The sequence below is a fragment of the Callorhinchus milii genome, unplaced genomic scaffold, assembly GCF_018977255.1.
Source record: "Callorhinchus milii isolate IMCB2004 unplaced genomic scaffold, IMCB_Cmil_1.0 Scaffold1, whole genome shotgun sequence".
In the NCBI taxonomy this organism is placed as follows: Eukaryota; Metazoa; Chordata; class Chondrichthyes; order Chimaeriformes; family Callorhinchidae; genus Callorhinchus; species Callorhinchus milii.
Genome location: NW_024704742.1, coordinates 138,093,930 through 138,112,903, shown reverse-complemented (window position 1 = coordinate 138,112,903; position 18,974 = coordinate 138,093,930). Strand labels below are relative to the sequence as shown.

Genomic DNA, 18,974 nt, shown 5'->3' with positions numbered 1-18,974 from the left:
AAAAGGGTGGGGAAGGGGGGGAGAGAGAGAGAGAGAGAGTGGGAGAGAGAGTGGGGAGGGGTGGGGAGGGACGTGGGGGTCTTTGTATGCAACCAATAGAGAGAGGAGGTAACTGCTCTCTCTCTCTCTCTCTCCCTCCCCTCTGTACTGTATGGTTTGGTGCAGCAATTAGAAGGATCTTGACTGTGTTGACACTTAGGAAGATCAAGGGGGAGAGAGAGAGAGAGAGAGAGGGAGAGAGAGAGAGGGAGAGAGTGAATGAATGAATGAGTGAGTGAGTGAGTGAGTGAGAGACACAGAGAGATTCGTGTGAATGTACTGTGTGATGTGTCAATGCTTCACAGACTGAGCTAAAGCTAAGGCGGTCCCTATTGACTGACTCCATCCTCACTCTTCCCAACCAGACCTCTGGGTTCCAGGGAAATACAGGGAGAGAGAGGGAGAGGGAGAGAGAGAGAGAGAGAGTGTCTGGAAAATCAGGAAAAATCCTGCCTTCCCAAGACTGCAACCTTGACAGAAGGAAATTCCCACAGGTAAGGTGTTTTTTTTGTGTGTGTGATGATTTGGGGAGTGTTAGAGATAGACAGAGACACACACACAGACAGACAGACAGACAGACAGACACAGGGAGACATACACACACACAGACTAAGAGATAAAGATAGAGAGAGAGAGAGAGAGAGAGACAGACACACACACAGACTAAGGGATAAAGATAGAGAGAGAGAGACACACACAGACAGAGAGAGTGACACACACACACACAGACAGAGAGAGAGACACACAGACAGAGAGAGAGAGATACACACACAGAGAGAGTGACACTCACAAACTGGGAGACAGACAGAGAGAGTGGGGTGGGGTGGGGGGTACAGAGAGACACACACACACACAGACAGAGAGGGAGACAGAGAGACACACAGACAGAGAGGGAGACAGAGAGACACACAGACACAGAGAGAGACAGAGAGACACAGACAGAGAGGGAGACAGAGAGACACACAGACAGAGAGACACACAGACAGAGAGGGAGACAGAGACACACAGACAGAGAGATAGAGACAGAGAGGGAGACAGAGAGACACACAGACACAGAGAGAGACAGAGAGGGAGACAGAGAGACACACAGACAGACAGAGAGACAGAGGGAGAGAGAGAGACACACAGACAGAGAGAGAGAGACAGAGAGAGACAGAGAGACACACACAGAGAGGGAGAGACATGGACAGAGAAAGCGAGAGACAGACAGACAGAGAGAGAAAGAGAGAGAGACACACAGAGAGAGAGAGATAAATGGACAGAAAGAGACAGAAACACAGTGAGAGAGAGACACAGAGAGAGAGGGGAAGAAAGAGAGTGAGAGAGAAAGAGATGGAGAGAAACAGAGAGAGAGAGAGAGTGAGTGAATTTGACAAGAGACGATTGATGGTCAATCTCACGCTCTGTGGCTGATGTTTGCAGGTGGAATGGGGGTGGGGAGGAAAGGGTTAAATGGGGCAATGAGGTGGGGTGTGGGGGGGGGAGAGGGATCTGGTAAGAGAGTGAGCAGGAGAGGGGGAGTGGGGGGGAAAGGGAGGAGGGGAAACAGAGACATCTGTAAATTGGTGAGTGGGATGGAGATATATGTATTTTGGGGCAGGGGTCAGGGCATCAGACTGAGGGGTTGGAAGGGGTAGGGTTTTGGGGTAGATGTGGGGGGGTTTGGGGGATTGAGGAAGGGGTGGGGGCTTTTTTTTTAATCCAGTTTCTCTGGAGAGACTGTGCCTTGGGCGAGAAACGGCGTCTTCGACTGTTCACCGGACTGACAAGTTCTCCCAACACACAGTGATGGGTTTCTTTATCTCCCCCCACCCTCCCCTCCCCTGAATGGGGCTCAAACCCCAAGTGTTAGACTGACAGGTACATCAAGGATAGGCAAGTGATCAATTAAAGGGGGGGTTTAGTCTTTTTTTTGGGTGGGGGCGGGCGGTGGTGGTGGGGGAGGAGAGGACTTCAGTCACATCTTATAATAATCCCTTCAAAAAAAATGTGGTCACTCAATCCACGACTGTTTGTGGGACACTGCTGTGCGCGATTGGCTGCCGCAAAATAGACAGTCACTCCACTGCACAGTATATTCTGTGAAGCGCTTTCAGACGTCTCGAAGATGTGATAAGGCGCCATATCAAATCCAAGGATTATTATTTATTACGTCATATCTCGCTGTTAAAATTTAATTCCAGATGCCACTCCCCCCCTTCCCTATAGATAGTCATTTTACTAAGAAGAAGCTGAACATTTTGTTATTATTATTAGTGATAATCTTAATATAGCGCCTCATCGCGTCTCAAAAATGCTTCACGTGGTTTTACTGCGAGCCGCAGTGACTGTGTGTTTTGTGCAACGCCCCACGAAACAGCCGTCAAGTTAGTGAGATTTTTATCTGGGCTTAATGTCAGCCCGGACACTGAGAGAGAGAGAGAGAGAGAGAGAGAGAGAGAGAAACTCCCTTTTCTTTTCCCGATAGTGTCACAGGATCTTTAACGTCCACCTGAACAGAGCACAGACGGGGAGTGAGGTTTAATGACTCACTAGAAGGATGGCGTCTCTGACAATGTCTCTCTCTCTCTCTCTCTCTCTCTCTTTCCCCCCAGTGCTGAGCTCAGAGACCCCAAAGTGGGCTTGAACCCACAAAACTCCTGACTCGGAGGCGAGAGTGTGAGCCACTGAGCCGGGCTGACAAGGGTTTGTCTGATGCGGTGGGGGGGGGCGGTGTGGGGGATGGAATTCCAGCTTGACCTCCCCTCATTCCATCCCAACCCCCTCACCGCAACCTCCGCAACCCCCTCCCTCGTCCTGGGGGTAGTTTAGTGGTGCTTCAGAACCATTTCTGTAGAGTCCTGTAGCTCAGTGGCCTCGCAAGCAAAGAGGACCCAGGTTTGATTCCCGGACAGGGTGAAACGTTGGGCAAGTTTCCTTACTCCACACGCCTCTGTTTCTCTAGCAATAAGTAGGAACCTGGTTGTTAGTCGATTGGCGCATCACTTTTCCTGGGTAATAATCCCTTCAAAAAACATTAAAGCAATAATTTTGTCACTCAGTCTACGGCTGTTTGTGGGACGCTGCCTTTGCCCACGAAATACAGTCAAGTTACTTTACAGTTTATCCTGCGAAGCCCTTTGAGACGTCTCGAAGATGTGATGAGGCGCCATATCAAATGCAAGGATTATTATTATTATCATAGTTAATTACTTAACACAAGAGCAAGTTCAGCCATATCACATGCAGTCACTTTGCAGTCACTTAAACTCTCTTTCTTCAGCTTGGCTCCCGCTGTTTCAAATTACGTAATAACATTAATTCTCACATTCCATCCAGCACTTACAATGTCAAAACGTCTCCAAAGACTTACACAGGCAATTACTGTCATCTGCAGATTCGGTGAATTTTGCAGGCAAATGTAGCAGGAGCTGAGCTCGCTGGCGGGAGAGAGAGAGCGAGAGAAAGAGAGAGAGAGAGAGAGCGACACGTTGTCAGAGACGCTGTCCTTCAGATGAGACGTTAAACCTCACCCCCGTCTGTGCGCTGTTCAGGTGGAGGTGGACACTAAAGATCCCACGTCACTGCTGGGGAAGAGAATGGAGTTGTCCTGACTGATATCCCTCCACATTAACCAGGCGGTGTAGATAATAATTTAATATTAATAATAATCCTTGCATTTGATATAGCCCCTTATTACGTAGTTGAGACGTCTCAAAGCGCTTCGCTGTAAAAGTGGATTGACTCTATATTTCGGGGGCGAAACAGTAGCCAATTGTGCACAGCAGCGTCCCACAAACAGTCGTGGCTTGAGTGACTTTTTTTTAATGGGATTATTACCCCCTAAAAACGATCCGTTAATGGACAGGAACAACTGCGAGGGAAACTGAGGTGTGTAGAGTAACGAAACTTGTCCTAAGTTTTTGCTCTGCCCAGGAATCAGACCCAGTCCCTCCCGCCTGCGAGGCGAGTGCTCTAACCACTCAGCTGCAGAACTCCACTTCACTTCATGGTTGTGTGCAAAACCTGTCTGTCAAAGGGTTTAACTGTGAAAAAATAGTCACTACACTGGACAATAATTGCAACTTTCCTGTTGTAGATAATCCGAACCAAAGCAACCCCTTCCCATTCCCACCCACTGTACACTCTCCCAATAAACCATCCCATTCCCACCCACTGTATACTCTCCCAATAAACCATCCCATTCCCACCCACTGTACACTCTCCCACTAAACCATCCCATTCCCACCCACTGTACACGCTCCCCATAAACCATCCCATTCCCATTCCCACCCACTGTACACTCTCCCAATAAACCATTCCCATTCCCACCCACTGTACACACAATAAACCATCCCATTCCCATCCATTATAAGCAACAAACAACAACACATTACATTTACACAGCACTTTCACATCAAGAGGACGTCCCGAGGCGCTGGACAGTTAGGAATATGGACCCGAGCTGGGGGTCAGGATCAGGAGGGGTGGAGGGCGGGGAGGGTGGGGATAGGAGGTAGTGACCGAAGGCGCGGTCGAAGAGGAGAGTTTTGAGATGGGCCTTGAAGGAGGCGAGGGAGGGATTGAGGTGAAGGGACTGTGGGATGGAGTTCCAAACGGTGGGGGCAGAGAGGCTGGAGGTCCGACAGTCGATGGTGGGGGTGGTGGTGGCGGGCTGGGCAGGGGAAGTGGAGCAGGCGGGAACCTGCGGAGTGGAGGGAGCGGACAGGTTGATACAGGGTTCGGAACGAGCGAGGCCATGGAGGGCTTTGAAGTTGAGGACGAGGATAGACAATCCCAATAAATCAAATCCCTTCCCACTCCCATCCTTAAGCTGTTTTATCTTGAACTGAACAGTAAAACCAGAGGATACAGCTTACGACTGAAGTGGGGGGTGGGGGGGTGGGGGGGTAAATTCAGAACAAATCTGTGGAAACTACTTCAGTGAGAGAGCGGTAAACTGTGGAACATATTATAATAATCCTTGCATTTGATGCAGCGCCTTATCACGTCTTTGAGACGTCTCAAAGCGCTTCGCAGAACATGCTGTACAGTGTAGTGACTGTGTATTTTGTGGGCGAAACGCGGCAGCCACTTGCACACAGCAGTGTCCCACCAACAGTCGTGGATTGAGTGATTATTTCACGCAGAGCAGAGCAATGGAGGAGGAGATGATATAACCGCTGTTCTCTGTTCTCAGGACAGACGTACACTGGGCTGTGGCTTCGGTGCAGTGAGTGGCTTAGGCTGGTTGCGTGTGAGCTGCGATGCTGTGAGAGTGACGAGGCTCAGAGTGTGTGAGGGAGCCTCGTGAGGACACCACCATCATGGGGGTCCTCATGTCCAAGAAGCAGACGGTGGAGCAGGTGCAGAAGGTCAGCCTGGTGGTCTCAGCCTTCAAGGACGGGCTGAAGGAGAGGGGCCCGGGCAGGCGACGGGCGGAGCCCTCCGCTGGAGGGCTGGAGGTGGTGGAGGTGGGGGCCGAGGGTGAGGAGGGGGCTGCCTCGGACTCCCAGGCCTGCAGCGAGGTGGCGAGGAAGTACCGAGGGGCCTGGGCGAGGCTGCGGGATGGGAAGGGAGTGGAGCCGGAGGAGCTGGAGTGGGAGGACAGAGCGACACCGCCCGCCTTCATCAGGCCCAAGAGGCAGCTCGGAGACGATCAGTCACTGGACATCAACCTGGCGGAGACGGAGGAGGTACAGCTCCTTCTTATACATAGCGCCCTCACCTCTGGAGGGTTTTGTGGCCCAACCGGGTGTCCGATACACATGGAAACCCATCACCATTGCTTAAGAGTCTCCAAACCAAACTGTATCCCACCTACACACGGAAACCCAGAGATAGATTGTTGGAATGAAATGCGCTCTCTCCCTCTCTCTCTCTCTCGCTCTCTCTCTATCTCCCTGGAGGGAGGCCTCCTGTTTACCTAATTCCGGAGAGTATTAGGCGCAGGTTGGTGAGAGCCAAGGCCTGGGGGGGAGCCCAGAGAGTGCGTTGGGGTAACTGTTGGGAGTCTAACCAACTAAACCCACACCGCTCGGCCATTGAGATCACCGTCTGACAAGGAATCACATAGTCTAAGCTGATGCTCCAATGCAGTGCTGGGGGGTGGGGTGGGGTGGGGTTGCACTGTCGACGATGCCGTCCTTTGGCGTGTGGTGTGTGACGTTAAACCGAGGTCCAGTCCGCCTGTTCTCCCTCCCGCTGTCCTGAACAACAACCCAACAACCCCCCCCACCACCGCCCCCCAATAAAATTGGTCACTCACTCCGTGGCTGTTCGCGGGACACTTGCTGTGCGCGAACTGGCTGCCCCGTTTCGCCCACAAAACACAGTCACTACACTTTACAGCACCATCCGAAGCGCTTGGAGATTGTCTCAATGACGTGATAAGGCTGTAATCGAATGCAAAGCTTATTATTATTATTACTAATAATTACTGCGTCTCACAGGGGAACCTCTCGCAGCCTCGTCATCGCAGTGAGTCTCACAGTGTGGGGGGGGGGGGGGGGGGGGGCAGAGGGCTGAGCCCCCCCCCATCTGTGTCAGTTTGGGGGGACATTAAACATTCCCGAGGAGTTGTTGGGAAAAGATGAGTGAGTTTCTCTCTCTCTCTCTCTCTCTCTCACTCTCTCTCTCCCCCCCTCAGTGTCCTGGCCCACAGGGGTGTGATGTGGGGGTGGAGTTGTTTGTGTGTGTGTGTGTATATGCTGTGTGTGTGTGTGCTGTGTGTGTGTGTGTATATGCTGTGTGTGTGTGTATGCTGTGTGTATGCTGTGTGTGTGTATATGCTGTGTGTGTGTGTATGCTGTGTGTATGCTGTGTGTGTGTATATGCTGTGTGTGTGTATGCTGTGTGTGTGTGTATATGCTGTGTGTGTGTGTATGCTGTGTGTGTGTGTATATGCTGTGTGTGTGTGTATGCTGTGTGTGTGTGTATATGCTGTGTGTGTGTGTATATGCTGTGTGTGTATGCTGTGTGTATGCTGTGTGTATGCTGTGTGTGTGTATATGCTGTGTGTGTATATGCTGTGTGTGTGTGTATGCTGTGTGTGTGTGTACGCTGTGTGTGTGTGTACGCTGTGTGTGTGTGTATATGCTGTGTGTGTGTATGTTGTGTGTATGCTGTGTGTGTGTGTATATGCTGCGTGTCTGTATGCTGTGTGTATGCTCTGTGTGTGTGTGTATATGCTGTGTGTGTGTGTATGCTGTGTGTGTGTATATGCTGTGTGTGTGTATATGCTGTGTGTGTGTGTATGCTGTGTGTGTGTGTGTATGCTGTGTGTGTGTGTGTATATGCTGTGTGTGTGTATGCTGTGTGTGTGTATATGCTGTGTGTGTGTGTGTATGCTGTGTGTGTGTGTGTATGCTGTGTGTGTGTGTATATGCTGTGTGTGTGTGTGAATATGCTGTGTGTGTGTATATGCTGTGTGTGTGTGTGTGTGTATATGCTGTGTGTGTGTGTGTGTGTATATGCTGTGTGTGTGTATGCTGTGTGTGTGTATGCTGTGTGTGTGTGTGTATGCTGTGTGTGTGTATATGCTGTGTGTGTGTATGCTGTGTGTGTGTATATGCTGTGTGTGTGTGTGTATGCTGTGTGTGTGTGTGTATGCTGTGTGTGTGTGTATATGCTGTGTGTGTGTGTGAATATGCTGTGTGTGTGTATATGCTGTGTGTGTGTGTGTGTATATGCTGTGTGTGTGTGTGTGTATATGCTGTGTGTGTGTATGCTGTGTGTGTGTGTATATGCTGTGTGTGTGTGTATGCTGTGTGTGTGTGTGTATGCTGTGTGTATGCTGTGTGTGTGTGTGTGTATATGCTGTGTGTGTATGCTGTGTGTGTGTGTGTGTATATGCTGTGTGTGTGTATGCTATGTGTGTGTGTGTGTATATGCTGTGTGTGTGTGTGTATATGCTGTGTGTGTGTGTATATGCTGTGTGTGTGTATATGCTGTGTGTGTGTGTATATGCTGTGTGTGTGTGTATATGTTGTGTGTGTGTGTATATGCTGTGTGTGTGTGTATATGCTGTGTGTGTGTGTGTGGGGGTGGGGGCTGTGTGTGTGTGTGTGTGCTGTGGGGGGTGGGGGCTGTGTGTGTGTGTGTGTGTGTGTGTGTGTGCTGTGGGGGGTGGGGGCTGTGTGTGTGTGTGTGTGTGTGTGTGTGTGCTGTGGGGGTGGGGGCTGTGTGTGTGTGTGTGCTGTGGGGGGTGGGGGCTGTGTGTGTGTGTGTGCTGTGGGGGGTGGGGGCTGTTGTGTGTGTGCTGTGGGGGGTGGGGGCTGTGTGTGTGTGTGTGTGTGTGTGTGTGTGCTGTGGGGGGTGGGGGCTGTGTGTGTGTGTGTGCTGTGGGGGGTGGGGGCTGTGTGTGTGTGTGTGCTGTGGGGGGTGGGGGCTGTGTGTGTGTGTGGGGTGGGGGCTGTGTGTGTGTGTGCTGGTGGGGGCTGTGTGTGTGTGTGTGCAGGTGGGGGCTGTGTGTGTGTGTGTGCTGTGGGGGGGCGGCTGTGTGTGTGTGCTGTGGGGGTGGGGGCTGTGTGTGTGTGTGCTGTGGGGGGTGGGGGCTGTGTGTGTGTGTGCTGTGGGGGGTGGGGGCTGTGTGTGTGTGTGTGCTGTGGGGGGGGCTGTATGTGTGCTGTGGGGGCTGTGTGTGTGTGTGTGCTGTGGGGGGGGGGGGGGGCTGTGTGTGTGCTGTGGGGTGGGGCTGTGTGTGTGCTGTGGGGGGTGGGGGCTGTGTGTGTGCTGTGGGGGTGGGGGCTGTGTGTGTGTGTGTGCTGTGTGGGGGGGGGCTGTGTGTGTGCTGTGGGGGTGGGGCTGTGTGTGTGTGCTGTGGGGGGTGGGGGCTGTGTGTGTGTGTGGGGGGGGGGGCTGTGTGTGTGCTGTGGGGGGTGGGGGCTGTGTGTGTGCTGTGGGGGTGGGGGCTGTGTGTGCTGTGGGGGGGGGGCTGTGTGTGTGTGTGTGCTGTGGGGGGGGTCTGTGTGTGTGTGTGTGTGTGCTGTGGGGGTGGGGGCTGTGTGTGCTGTGGGGGGTGGGGGCTGTGTGTGCTGTGGGGGTGGGGGCTGTGTGTGCTGTGGGGGGTGGGGGCTGTGTGTGTGCTGTGGGGGGGGGGCTGTGTGTGTGCTGTGGGGGGTGGGGGCTGTGTGTGTGCTGTGGGGGGTGGGGGCTGTGTGTGTGTGTGCTGTGGGGGGGGTGGGGGCTGTGTGTGCTGTGGGGTGGGGGCTGTGTGTGTGTGTGTGCTGTGGGGCTGTGTGTGTGTGTGTGCTGTGGGGGGTGGGGGCTGTGTGTGTGTGTGTGCTGTGGGTGGGGGCTGTGTGTGTGTGTGTGTGTGCTGTGGGGCTGTGTGTGTGTGTGTGTGCGGGTGGGGGCTGTGTGTGTGTGTGTGCTGTGGGGGGGGGGGCTGTGTGTGTGTGTGTGCTGTGGGGGGTGGGGGCTGTGTGTGCTGTGGGGTGGGGGCTGTGTGTGTGGTACAGAGACAGGGTCAGCAGTCAGTGCTGTTCAGCTGTAATTACCGCTGTGGTTCAGACCGGATGTTCGCCGCTCACTCACTAATTGATGTTTAATTATCTGCAAAAGCAGCGATTTAGTTTCTAACTTTTCATCACAACAAATTGTGCGAACGCTGTGTCAGAATTAACACAGGAGAAAGCTCCTCTACACTGTGCACCCACACTCCCCGGTCAGGGTTACAGACACAGTAACACACAGTCACTACACTGTGCGTCCACACTCCCAGGTCAGGGTTACAGACACAGTAACGCACAGTCACTACACTGTGCGTCCACACTCCCAGGTCAGGGTTAGAGACACAGTAGTTAAAGATCTCCCACGGCGCTGTTGGAAAAGAGAAGAGAGTTACTGTCACTCTCTCCCAGTGGCCTCGCTGACCATTGCGGTCAGAGAGAAAGTTCTTGAGATGGACCTTGAACGAGGGGAGGGAGGGAGTCGGAGGGGCTCCAGGATGGGGTTCCAGAGAGCGGGAGCAGACCAGGTTCTTTCGACTGAGATGAAAAGCTGACAATAACCACTCAGCTCCTGTTACCCCCGCAGCCAAAGCCCCAGCGGGGAGGGTGGTCCTCGCTGGACGAGCAGCGGGAAAGCTGCCAGACAGTGATCTCAATGTCCGAGCTGTGTGGGTTTAGTGGGTTACACTCCAGCAGTTACCCCAACACACACTCCGGGATTTCTAGGTGTAGGTGGGATGAACAGCTTGGTTTGGAGACTCTTAAGTACAGTGATGGGTTTGTGTGTGTGACAGACACCCGGCTGGTCACGGTGATGGTTTGTGTGTGTGTCAGACACCCGGCTGGTCACGGTGATGGGTTTGTGTGTGTGTCAGACACCCGGCTGGTCACGGTGATGGGTTTGTGTGTGTGACAGACACCCGGCTGGTCACGGTGATGGGTTTGTGTGTGTGACAGACACCCGGCTGGTCACGGTGATGGGTTTGTGTGTGTGTGTCAGACACCCGGCTGGTCACGGTGATGGGTTTGTGTGTGTGTGTCAGACACCCGGCTGGTCACGGTGACGGGTTTGTGTGTGTGTCAGACACCCGGCTGGTCACGGTGACGGGTTTGTGTGTGTGTGTCAGACACCCGGCTGGTCACGGTAATGGGTTTGTGTGTGTGTCAGACACCCGGCTGGTCACGGTGACGGGTTTGTGTATGTGTGTGTGTCAGACACCCGGCTGGTCACGGTGATGGGTTTGTGTGTGACAGACACCCGGCTGGTCACGGTGATGGGTTTGTGTGTGTGTCAGACACCCGGCTGGTCGCGGTGATGGGATTCTGTGGCTGATGATGGTGCTGGGCTGACCCTGTGCCGTGTGGTGTTGTGGTTCCAGGTGAGGAACGAGGAAATGTGTGAGATCTGTGAGGTGTGGACGGCGGACGAGCTGTTCCCGTGCCGCGTGTGTCCCCGGGTTTACCACGATGGTTGTCTGCGGCGCATGGCCTGCCTCAGCCCCGCCAGCATCCAGGAGCTACAGGAAACCGCTCTCACCATGGTGGGCTGGAGCTGCCATTACTGCGTAAGTCACACTCACCCACACGCCCCCTCCTTCCCCAACACACACACACCCACATACACACACGCACGCACCCACATCCGCATGCAAACATGCACACTCACACACACACACCCACACACACTCCCCTCCCCCACTGTACATATGTGTACGTGTGAATGATTGTGTGTTAGTGGCTCTGTGTGTGTGTGTGTGCGTTGAGTGTGAGTGCGTGTGTGGGGGTGTATGTGTGAGTCGAGAGGCTGAAGGTGACAGACTGTGTGACTGGTGGGGGTGGGGGTGATAGTGAGGGTGGAGCTGGGGGTCTGTGGTGTGGTTGGGTTGGGTGTAGAGGGGGGGTGAGTGTGGAGGTTTGGGGGGGGATGGGGTTAGGTGAGTGTGTGTGTGTGGGGGGGTGGTGAGCGTGGAGGGTTGGGGGGGTCCTGGGTTGTGACGTAAGTGTTAAATGAAATTCGTGACCCTGTGATGAAGTAATGAGTGACAAATGTTGTACAGGAATCGAGATGTTTATTAATTCAGTCTTTCCAAAGACCGAGTTAATAAGGAAGTGAGAGGCTGGAGCCCAGGAAACCCTCCCGGATAGTTACCCACCAAATGGGATCAGACCATAAGACCATAAGACGTAGGATATTCGGCCCCTCGAGCCCCTGACTAACTGCTGATGCATCCAATTATACAGGAGATAATATTGGCTGGAGATAGAGCTGCCACTGCTCAGTATAATTGACGCCACCTCACACGCCATCAATCAATCTCCAACTCACTAAACCCAACTCATCAGCTTACACAGATACTTCCATTTCCAAACCGTATTTAACATCTGTGTCGGTTTCTAATTCCCCCTCCACCCTCCACCGTCACAAGTTTAAATTAACCCTTACAGGGGCTGGGGGTGGGGGTGAGGCTGGGGAGGAGTGGGGGGACTTTGGGGGCTGGGGTGGGGGCGAGGGCGGCGCTGTGGTTTGGGCTCGGGTGGGGATGGGACTGGGCTAGGGGCTGGGCTGGGAGTTGGGGCTACGGTGGGGATAGGGATTGGGGGCTGGGGCTGGGATGGGGGTTGAGAGTGGGGCTAGGGTGGGGATAGGGTTGGGGGTGGGGCTGAGGATGGAGGTGGGGCTGGGGGCTGTGTGGGGGTGAGGGCAGGGCTGGGGTGAGGTTGGGGGCTAGGGTGGGGATAGGGGTTGGGGGATGAGTCTGGGTTGGGTGTTGGAGCTAGGGTGGAGATAGGGGTTGGGAGTGGTCTGGGGTGGAGGCAGGGTTGGGGGCTGTGTGGGGGTGAGGGCAGAGCTGGGGGTTGGGGCTGAGGGTGGGGCTGGGGGCTGTGTGGGGGTGAGGGCAGCGCTGGGGGTTGGGGCTGGTGGTGGTGGTGGTGGTGGTGGAGAGGAGCACTGCCCACAGTCGGTGCTTCTCTTAAAATGGGTGTTGGACCAATTTCAAAGAATGAAGAAGAGAGAAAGGGCGATCGAGGAGAAATGTGGAACAGAGAGACAGTGAGAGAGACAGTGTGTGAGAGCGACAGTGAGAGAGAGAGACAGTGAGAGAGAGAGACCGTATGAGAGACTGTGTGAGAGAGACAGTGTGTGAGAGAGACAGTGAGAGAGAGAGTCAGTGTGTGAGACAGTGTGTGAGAGAGAGAGAGAGAGACAGTGTGTGAGTGAGACAGTATGAGAGAGAGAGAGAGAGAGACAGTGTAGAGAGAGGCAGCATATGAGAGACAAACACGCACACGCTTAAATCCTGTGTCCGCAAAGCAAGTTAATGCAACCTGTCCTCATAATCTGCGGAGGACACTCAATCCACGATGGTTTGTGTGCAACCGCAAAATGCACAGTCCCTTCACGTTACGATATATCCCGTGAAGCGCTTTGAGACGTGGTCAGGCGCTATAATCAAATGCAAGGATGATCGTAACCCCTTTAAGCCACCGGTTGCATTCCGGCGAACTTGCTCTGCGCCTCCTCCAGGGCCTGAGGTTGCAGTGCCCAAAACTGAACACGGTCTCCAAGTTGGTGGTCTGACCGAGGCGAGGGCTGGTGAGAGCCACTGGCTTGTTGCCAGCGTGCCTTCGCGTCGCCTCGCCTGGCAATCGGCGGCCTGTGTGAGGTCCCCCCTCGTCCCCAGAGACGTCAGCCGGCCAACATAGCAGGTATTGGGTAATTACTCCTATTGCTGGAGCCTCGCCTCTGAGTCAGGAGCTTATGGGTTTGAGACTCCCACCCCCCCAATGTTGAGGGACTCTGAACTCCAGCGCAGCGCTGGGGATGGGGGGGGGTGGGGGTGGGGGAGAGAGAGAGAGAGCGCCATTGTCAGAGACGTCTTTCGGACAAGATGTTAAGCCTCACTCCCCGTCTGTGCAGGGTACAGGCGGGGAGTGAGGTTTAACGTCTCATCTATAGAAGGTGGGTGGGGGTGGGGCAGAGAGAGGGTGGGGCCGAGAGAGAGGGGTGGGGTGGAGAGAGGGGTGGGGCAGAGAGAGAGGGGTGGGGTGGAGAGGGGGTGGGGCAGAGAGAGAGGGGGTGGGGTGGAGAGAGGGGGTGGGGCAGAGAGGGGTGGGGTTGAGGGGTGGGGCAGAGAGAGAGGGGCAGAGAGAGAGGGCGGGTGGGAGGGTTGGGGCAGAGAGAGGGGTGGGGTGGAGAGGGGTGGGGCAGAGAGAGAGAGGGGCGGGATGGAGAGGGGGTGGGGTAGAGAGAGAGGGGGGTGGGTGGAGAGAGGGGTAGGGCAGAGAGGGTGGGGTTGAGGGGTGGGGCAGAGAGAGGGGCGGGGTGGGGAGGGGTTGGGGCAGAGAGGGTGGGGTGGAGAGGGTGGGGCAGAGAGAGAGGGGCGGGGTGGAGAGGGGTTGGGGCAGAGAGAGGGGTGGGGTGGAGAGGGGGTGGGGCAGAGAGAGAGAGGGCGGGATGGAGAGGGGGTGGGGCAGAGAGTGAGGGGCGGGGTGGAGAGAAGGGCGGGGTGGAGAAAGGGGGTGGGGCAGAGAGCGAGGGGCGGGGCGGAGAGAAGGGGTGGGGCGGAGAGAGGGGTGGGCGGAGGAGGGGGCAGGGCTGAGAAGGCGGGGTGGGTGGGTGGGGGGGGAAGGTATGGAGCCAGAGCGAGCGTCTGGTCTCACACACCACGATCACTGAAGCGAGAGCCTAATATAGAAACCCGGGCAGCCGTCCAACAGCACATTAAACAGGACATCAACAAGGTCGCAGCTCGCGGCAGCTGTCCTTCCCGATGTTAGGGTGACGGAGGGTGAGGGGTGGGGTGGGGGGGAGTGGGTGGGTGGGTGGCAGTCTGGGAGAGCATCGGAGCGAGAAGTGTCGCTCCAGTGGTTAGAGGAGCAAGCGAGAGGACCCGGGTTCGATGCCCGGGCGGGGTGGGGTGGGGGCGAGGGGGGGCGGGGGGGCGACACGTCGGGCGGGTTTCCTTACTCAACACGCACAACGCGCCTCGGTTTACCCGGCGGTGCGTAGGAACCCCCGCGGTTGGTTAGTCGATCGGCGGATCGCTGTTCCGGGGGTGACGATCCCTTCCAAGAAAATAATCATTTGGTCGCTCAATCCGTGGCTGTTTGCCGCTGGGCGCGTTGCGTCCAGAAAAAGACAGTCACTACACCTTGCAGTGTCTCCTGTGAGACGTCTGGACCACGTGATAAGGCGCTGTATCAAATGCAAGGATTATTATTATTATTATTAATTATTATTCTTATAAGAAGAGCCAGGAAGGTGAGTCCTGTATTATAGCAGCTCCTGTGTGTTACATTGCTCACAGCGCAGTGACCCAACCTCTCTCTGTCTCTCTGTCTCTCTCTCTGTCTCTCTCTCTCTCCGTCTCCAGGACAATGTAAACCTCTTACTGACCGAGGAGGAGATGTTCAGTCTGAAGGAAATATTCCATCAGTGCCGTGTCATCCCAGGTCAGTGACCCCCCCACCCCCAGCTCCCCCCTGACCACCTGTCACCCTCTCCCCCACCCACTCAGGTTCGATCCCCAGCTTTCCCTTCTCCCCCACATCTGTTCCCCGACCAGCGCCGCCTTTTCCCGCATCGCCCGCCTCCGCCCGTGCCTCAACTCACAGCTGAAACCCTCGTCCAGGCCTTCGTCACCTCCCGGCTGGACTATTCCATCGCCCTCCTCGCTGGTCTCCCCAGCTCCACCGCACACGCAATACAATTCATTCAGAACGCCACAGCCCGGACGGACACTCGCCCTCACAAAACTCCATCCCCCCCATCGCCCCAGTCCCTGTCAGGCTCCATTGGCTCCCAATCACCCAACGGATCAACTTCAAGCTCCTCTCGCTCGTTCTCAAGTGCCCTCATGCCCTCGCCCGTCCCTGCCTCCCCGACCTGGTCACCCCCCCACTCCACCACCCACTCCCTCCGCTCCGGCCTCCTGATTGTCCCTCGTCCCCTCCACTGCACCATCGGGGGTTGTGTCTGTGTGTGTGTGTGTGTGTGTATAACTCTGTGTGTGTAACTCTGGCTGCTGTGCTGTGTGTATGACTGTGTGTGTGTGTGTGCGTGTGTGTGCGTGTCGCTGTGTATAATTCCCTGTGTTTGTGTTTGTGGGTGTGTACAGAGTCGTGTCTGACCAGCGATGACTTCCTGCACTATAAGCACCAGATCCACAAGCAGCTGTTTGAGCGGCAGATGAGTGAGGAGCAGGAGGAGGAGGTTCTGGCTCAGTTTTCTGCTCTGGATGGCGACCGGAAGGGACAGATCGAGTGGTCAGACTTCCTGTACCACGAGTCCCTCATGGTGCTCCAGAGATTCCGCTCCCAGGTACAGGGACTGGTGAGGGTGGGGGTGGGGGTTGGGGGGACAGGAGGGGAGAATGGGCAGCGAGGTGGGGTAGTGGAGGATAGATTGGGGTGGAGGAGGAGGAGGAGGCTGGACGGACCATTTTTTGGTGGCCACGTTTTTTGACTGGAGATTTTTGACGTTAACTTTACATCCTCTGGGAGCGTGCACGTTAAAGAGAAGGGAAATTCTCCCTCTCGCTCTCGCTTTGTCTCTCTCTCTCTTCCTTGCTCTCTCTTTCCCCCACCCCCCCACCCTCTCTCTCTCTCTCTCTCCCTTTCTCTCTTTCTCTCTCTCTCTCTCTCTCTCCCGGTGTCCTGACTGACGATCCCCAAATAAAATCGCTCGTTCTTCACTTCAAGGCCGTTTAATCCTTGAATCCTTGCATTTGATATAGCGCTTTTCGTGTCTTCGAGACGTCTCAAAGCGCTTCACAGAATGTACTGTAAAGTGAATTGACTGTATATTTTGTGGGCGAAACGCGGCAGCCAATTGCGCACAGCAGCGTCCCCACAAACAGTCGTGGATGGAGTGACCAAAAAATTATTATTGCTTTTTGTCTTGAGGGATCATTAAGATTTCGCCCTACCGGGAATCAAGCCCACGTCTCTCGCTTGCGAGGCGAGTGCTTTAATCGCTGAGCTACAGGACTCCATGTTTGTGGGGTCACTGCTGCACTGTGTGATTCCGAATCCCCACGTGAGGTTTGAACCCACAACCTTCTCACTCAAAGATGAGTGTTCCTCACGGATGACAGCACAGCCCGGCCCGGCTCAACGGCAGGACCTGGAAGGGCCGACCAGTCACTGGGGGCCGGGAATCCTCCCCCTCAGCTCCTGTGAGCCCTGAAGCCAAAGCCCTAACTAACGGGGAGGGTGGTCCTCGCTGGACAAGCAGCGGGGAAGCTGCCAGACAGTGATATTAACAGTCCACACGCTGTCTTTGTCCTCAGAATTCCCTGCTGAGGTTGGTGTCGGGGAAGGAGCTGAGCCGGGCTCGAGCTGTCTTCCTGTCTCTGAGCCGGGATAGCGAGGGGAGAGTCACCGGGAGCGAGTGTCAGAGAGCTCAGACCTCCTGGTTCCGCAAACACTCCAAGGAATCGCAGTCCTGTAACGTCAGGTGAGCGATCGCTTCCGGAACTTTCCATGTCCCTTTCGCACCTCCTTCCCTTCACGTCGATGAGTTTAACCCAACTGAAAACGTACAGCTGACACTCGCGAAGACCCGTCACCGTGACCAGCCGGGAGTCTGTCACACACACAAACCCGTCACCGTGACCAGCCGGGTGTCTGACACACACACAAACCCATCACCGTGACCAGCCGGGTGTCTGACACACACACAAACCCATCACCGTGACCAGCCGGGTGTCTGACACACACACACACAAACCATCACCGTGACCAGCCGGGTGTCTGACACACACACAAACCCGTGAGACGCTGTGTGTGAGACACTGTGTGTGAGACGCTGTGTGTGAGACACTGTGTGTGAGACACTGTGTGAGACGCTGTGTGTGAGACACTGTGTGTGAGACGCTGTGTGAGACGCTGTGTGTGAGACGCTGTGTGTGAGACCCTGTGTGTGAGACGCTGTGTGTGAGACCCTGTGTGAGACGCTGTGTGTGAGACGCTGTGTGTGAGACGGAGCTGCGGTCACTGTGTGCTCTGACTCTCTCTGTCTTTCTGTCAGTATCAGTCACGTTGGCCCGATATCGGAGAGCAGCCCCTCCAGCAGGGGACGAGAGCGAGCGCAGGACAAGAGCCTTCTGTCCAGCGAGGATAACAGGTGAGATGGTGTAGTTGGGGGGTCCAAGCGAGCAACAGGTGACCCTGAGCTCCCCCCACCCCCCAGAGATACTCTAACCCCTTCCCGGTTGGCGGGGGGTGGGGGGTAGATTCCAGCAACAGCAACACATTACATTTACGCAGCGCCTTTCATGTCGGGAGGATGTCCCAAGGCGCTGGACAGTCAGGGATTTGGACCCAAGCTGGGGGTTCGGGAGGGTGGAGGGCAGGAGGGTGGAGGGCAGGAGGGTGGAGGGCAGGAGGGTGGAGGGCAGGAGGGTGGAGGGCAGGAGGGTGGAGGGCAGGAGGGTGGAGGGCAGGAGCGTGGAGGGCAGGAGGATGCCTTACGTACAGTAATAACTGCTGTGTCAGCGGGACTGGGAGTTGTTGGACACACCGGGTGTCCTGACACAAGCAGAAGCCCTTCACCGTTAGTCGGGTGTCTGACGCACACGGAAACCCATCACCGTTGCTTTAGAGTCTCCAAACCCAACTGAGATTTTTTTCATTGCCTCCCACCGACACCCGGAATTCCCAGAGATAGATCGTTGGGATTGAATACGCACTCTCTCTCTCTGCTTGTGAGCAGAATGTGACCCTCCAGGGAGAGAGAGAGAGTGATTTGAGCGCGGTAAGGAAATGCGAATAACCTCTCTCTCTCTCTCTATTGGTCTCTTTCTCTCTTTCCCTCACTCACTCTGTCTCTCTCTATCTCTGTGTCTCACCAACCCTGTCTCTCTCTCTCTGTCTGACGCGCTCTCTCTCTCTCTCTCTCTCTTCCTCCTCTTTCTCTGTTTATCTCTGTCACTCTCTCTCTCTCTCTCTCTCTCTCTCTTTCCAGGCTGTTGGACTGGAAAACTTTCCTGAAGGAGAGCGCCATTTATATCCTGGCTGCCCGCCCAAACAGCCTGGCCACCCACCTCCGCCCAGACCCCCACCTCTGAGGGAGACATCTGTCATTTCCTGTGCGGAGACAGACGGACTGAGAATCTTCCAGAGCGTTGCTCCGCATTGCACTTCGAACGAAAAGAATAATTCACAAATGACCGTCCTATAATCCTGTACATTCCCCGGCTCCTGTTATACAGTATTTAACAATCTCTGCACAGTATTGAGATGACAATAATCTTTAATAATAATTTGGGTCACTCAATCCACGGCTGTTTGTGGGACGCCGCTCTGCGCAATTGTCTCCGCGTTTTGCCCGCCAAGCACACAGTCACTGCACTTTACAGTGTATGCTGCGAAGCGCTTTGAGACGTCTCAAATGCAAGGGTAATTATTATTATTATCATGGGATTTGCCGATAATGCACGGGAACAAGCTGGTACTCACAGAGGAGGCGTCAGACCTGAACTAGCCCCGAATCCCAGACCC

At 55.0% G+C, this 18,974-nt stretch overlaps 1 protein-coding gene across 2 annotated transcripts; it reads left to right on the top strand.

The window, feature by feature from the left end:
- The first annotated feature begins 283 nt into the window (after positions 1–283).
- Positions 284–18,752, top strand: phf24 (PHD finger protein 24). 2 transcript variants are annotated; one of them, XM_042336245.1, is made up of 8 exons: positions 284–533; positions 5,219–5,714; positions 10,850–11,035; positions 14,846–14,924; positions 15,590–15,792; positions 16,763–16,929; positions 17,503–17,598; positions 18,439–18,752. In XM_042336245.1, exons 2-8 carry the CDS (start codon positions 5,346–5,348, stop codon positions 18,539–18,541), a joined length of 1,203 nt encoding a protein of 400 aa, XP_042192179.1. In that variant the 5' UTR covers positions 284–533; positions 5,219–5,345; the 3' UTR covers positions 18,542–18,752. The 2 variants fall into 2 exon arrangements, with proteins under 2 accessions (XP_042192179.1, XP_042192182.1); XM_042336248.1 differs by lacking the exon at positions 284–533 and adding an exon at positions 2,705–2,724.
- Positions 18,753–18,974: the final 222 nt, after the last annotated feature.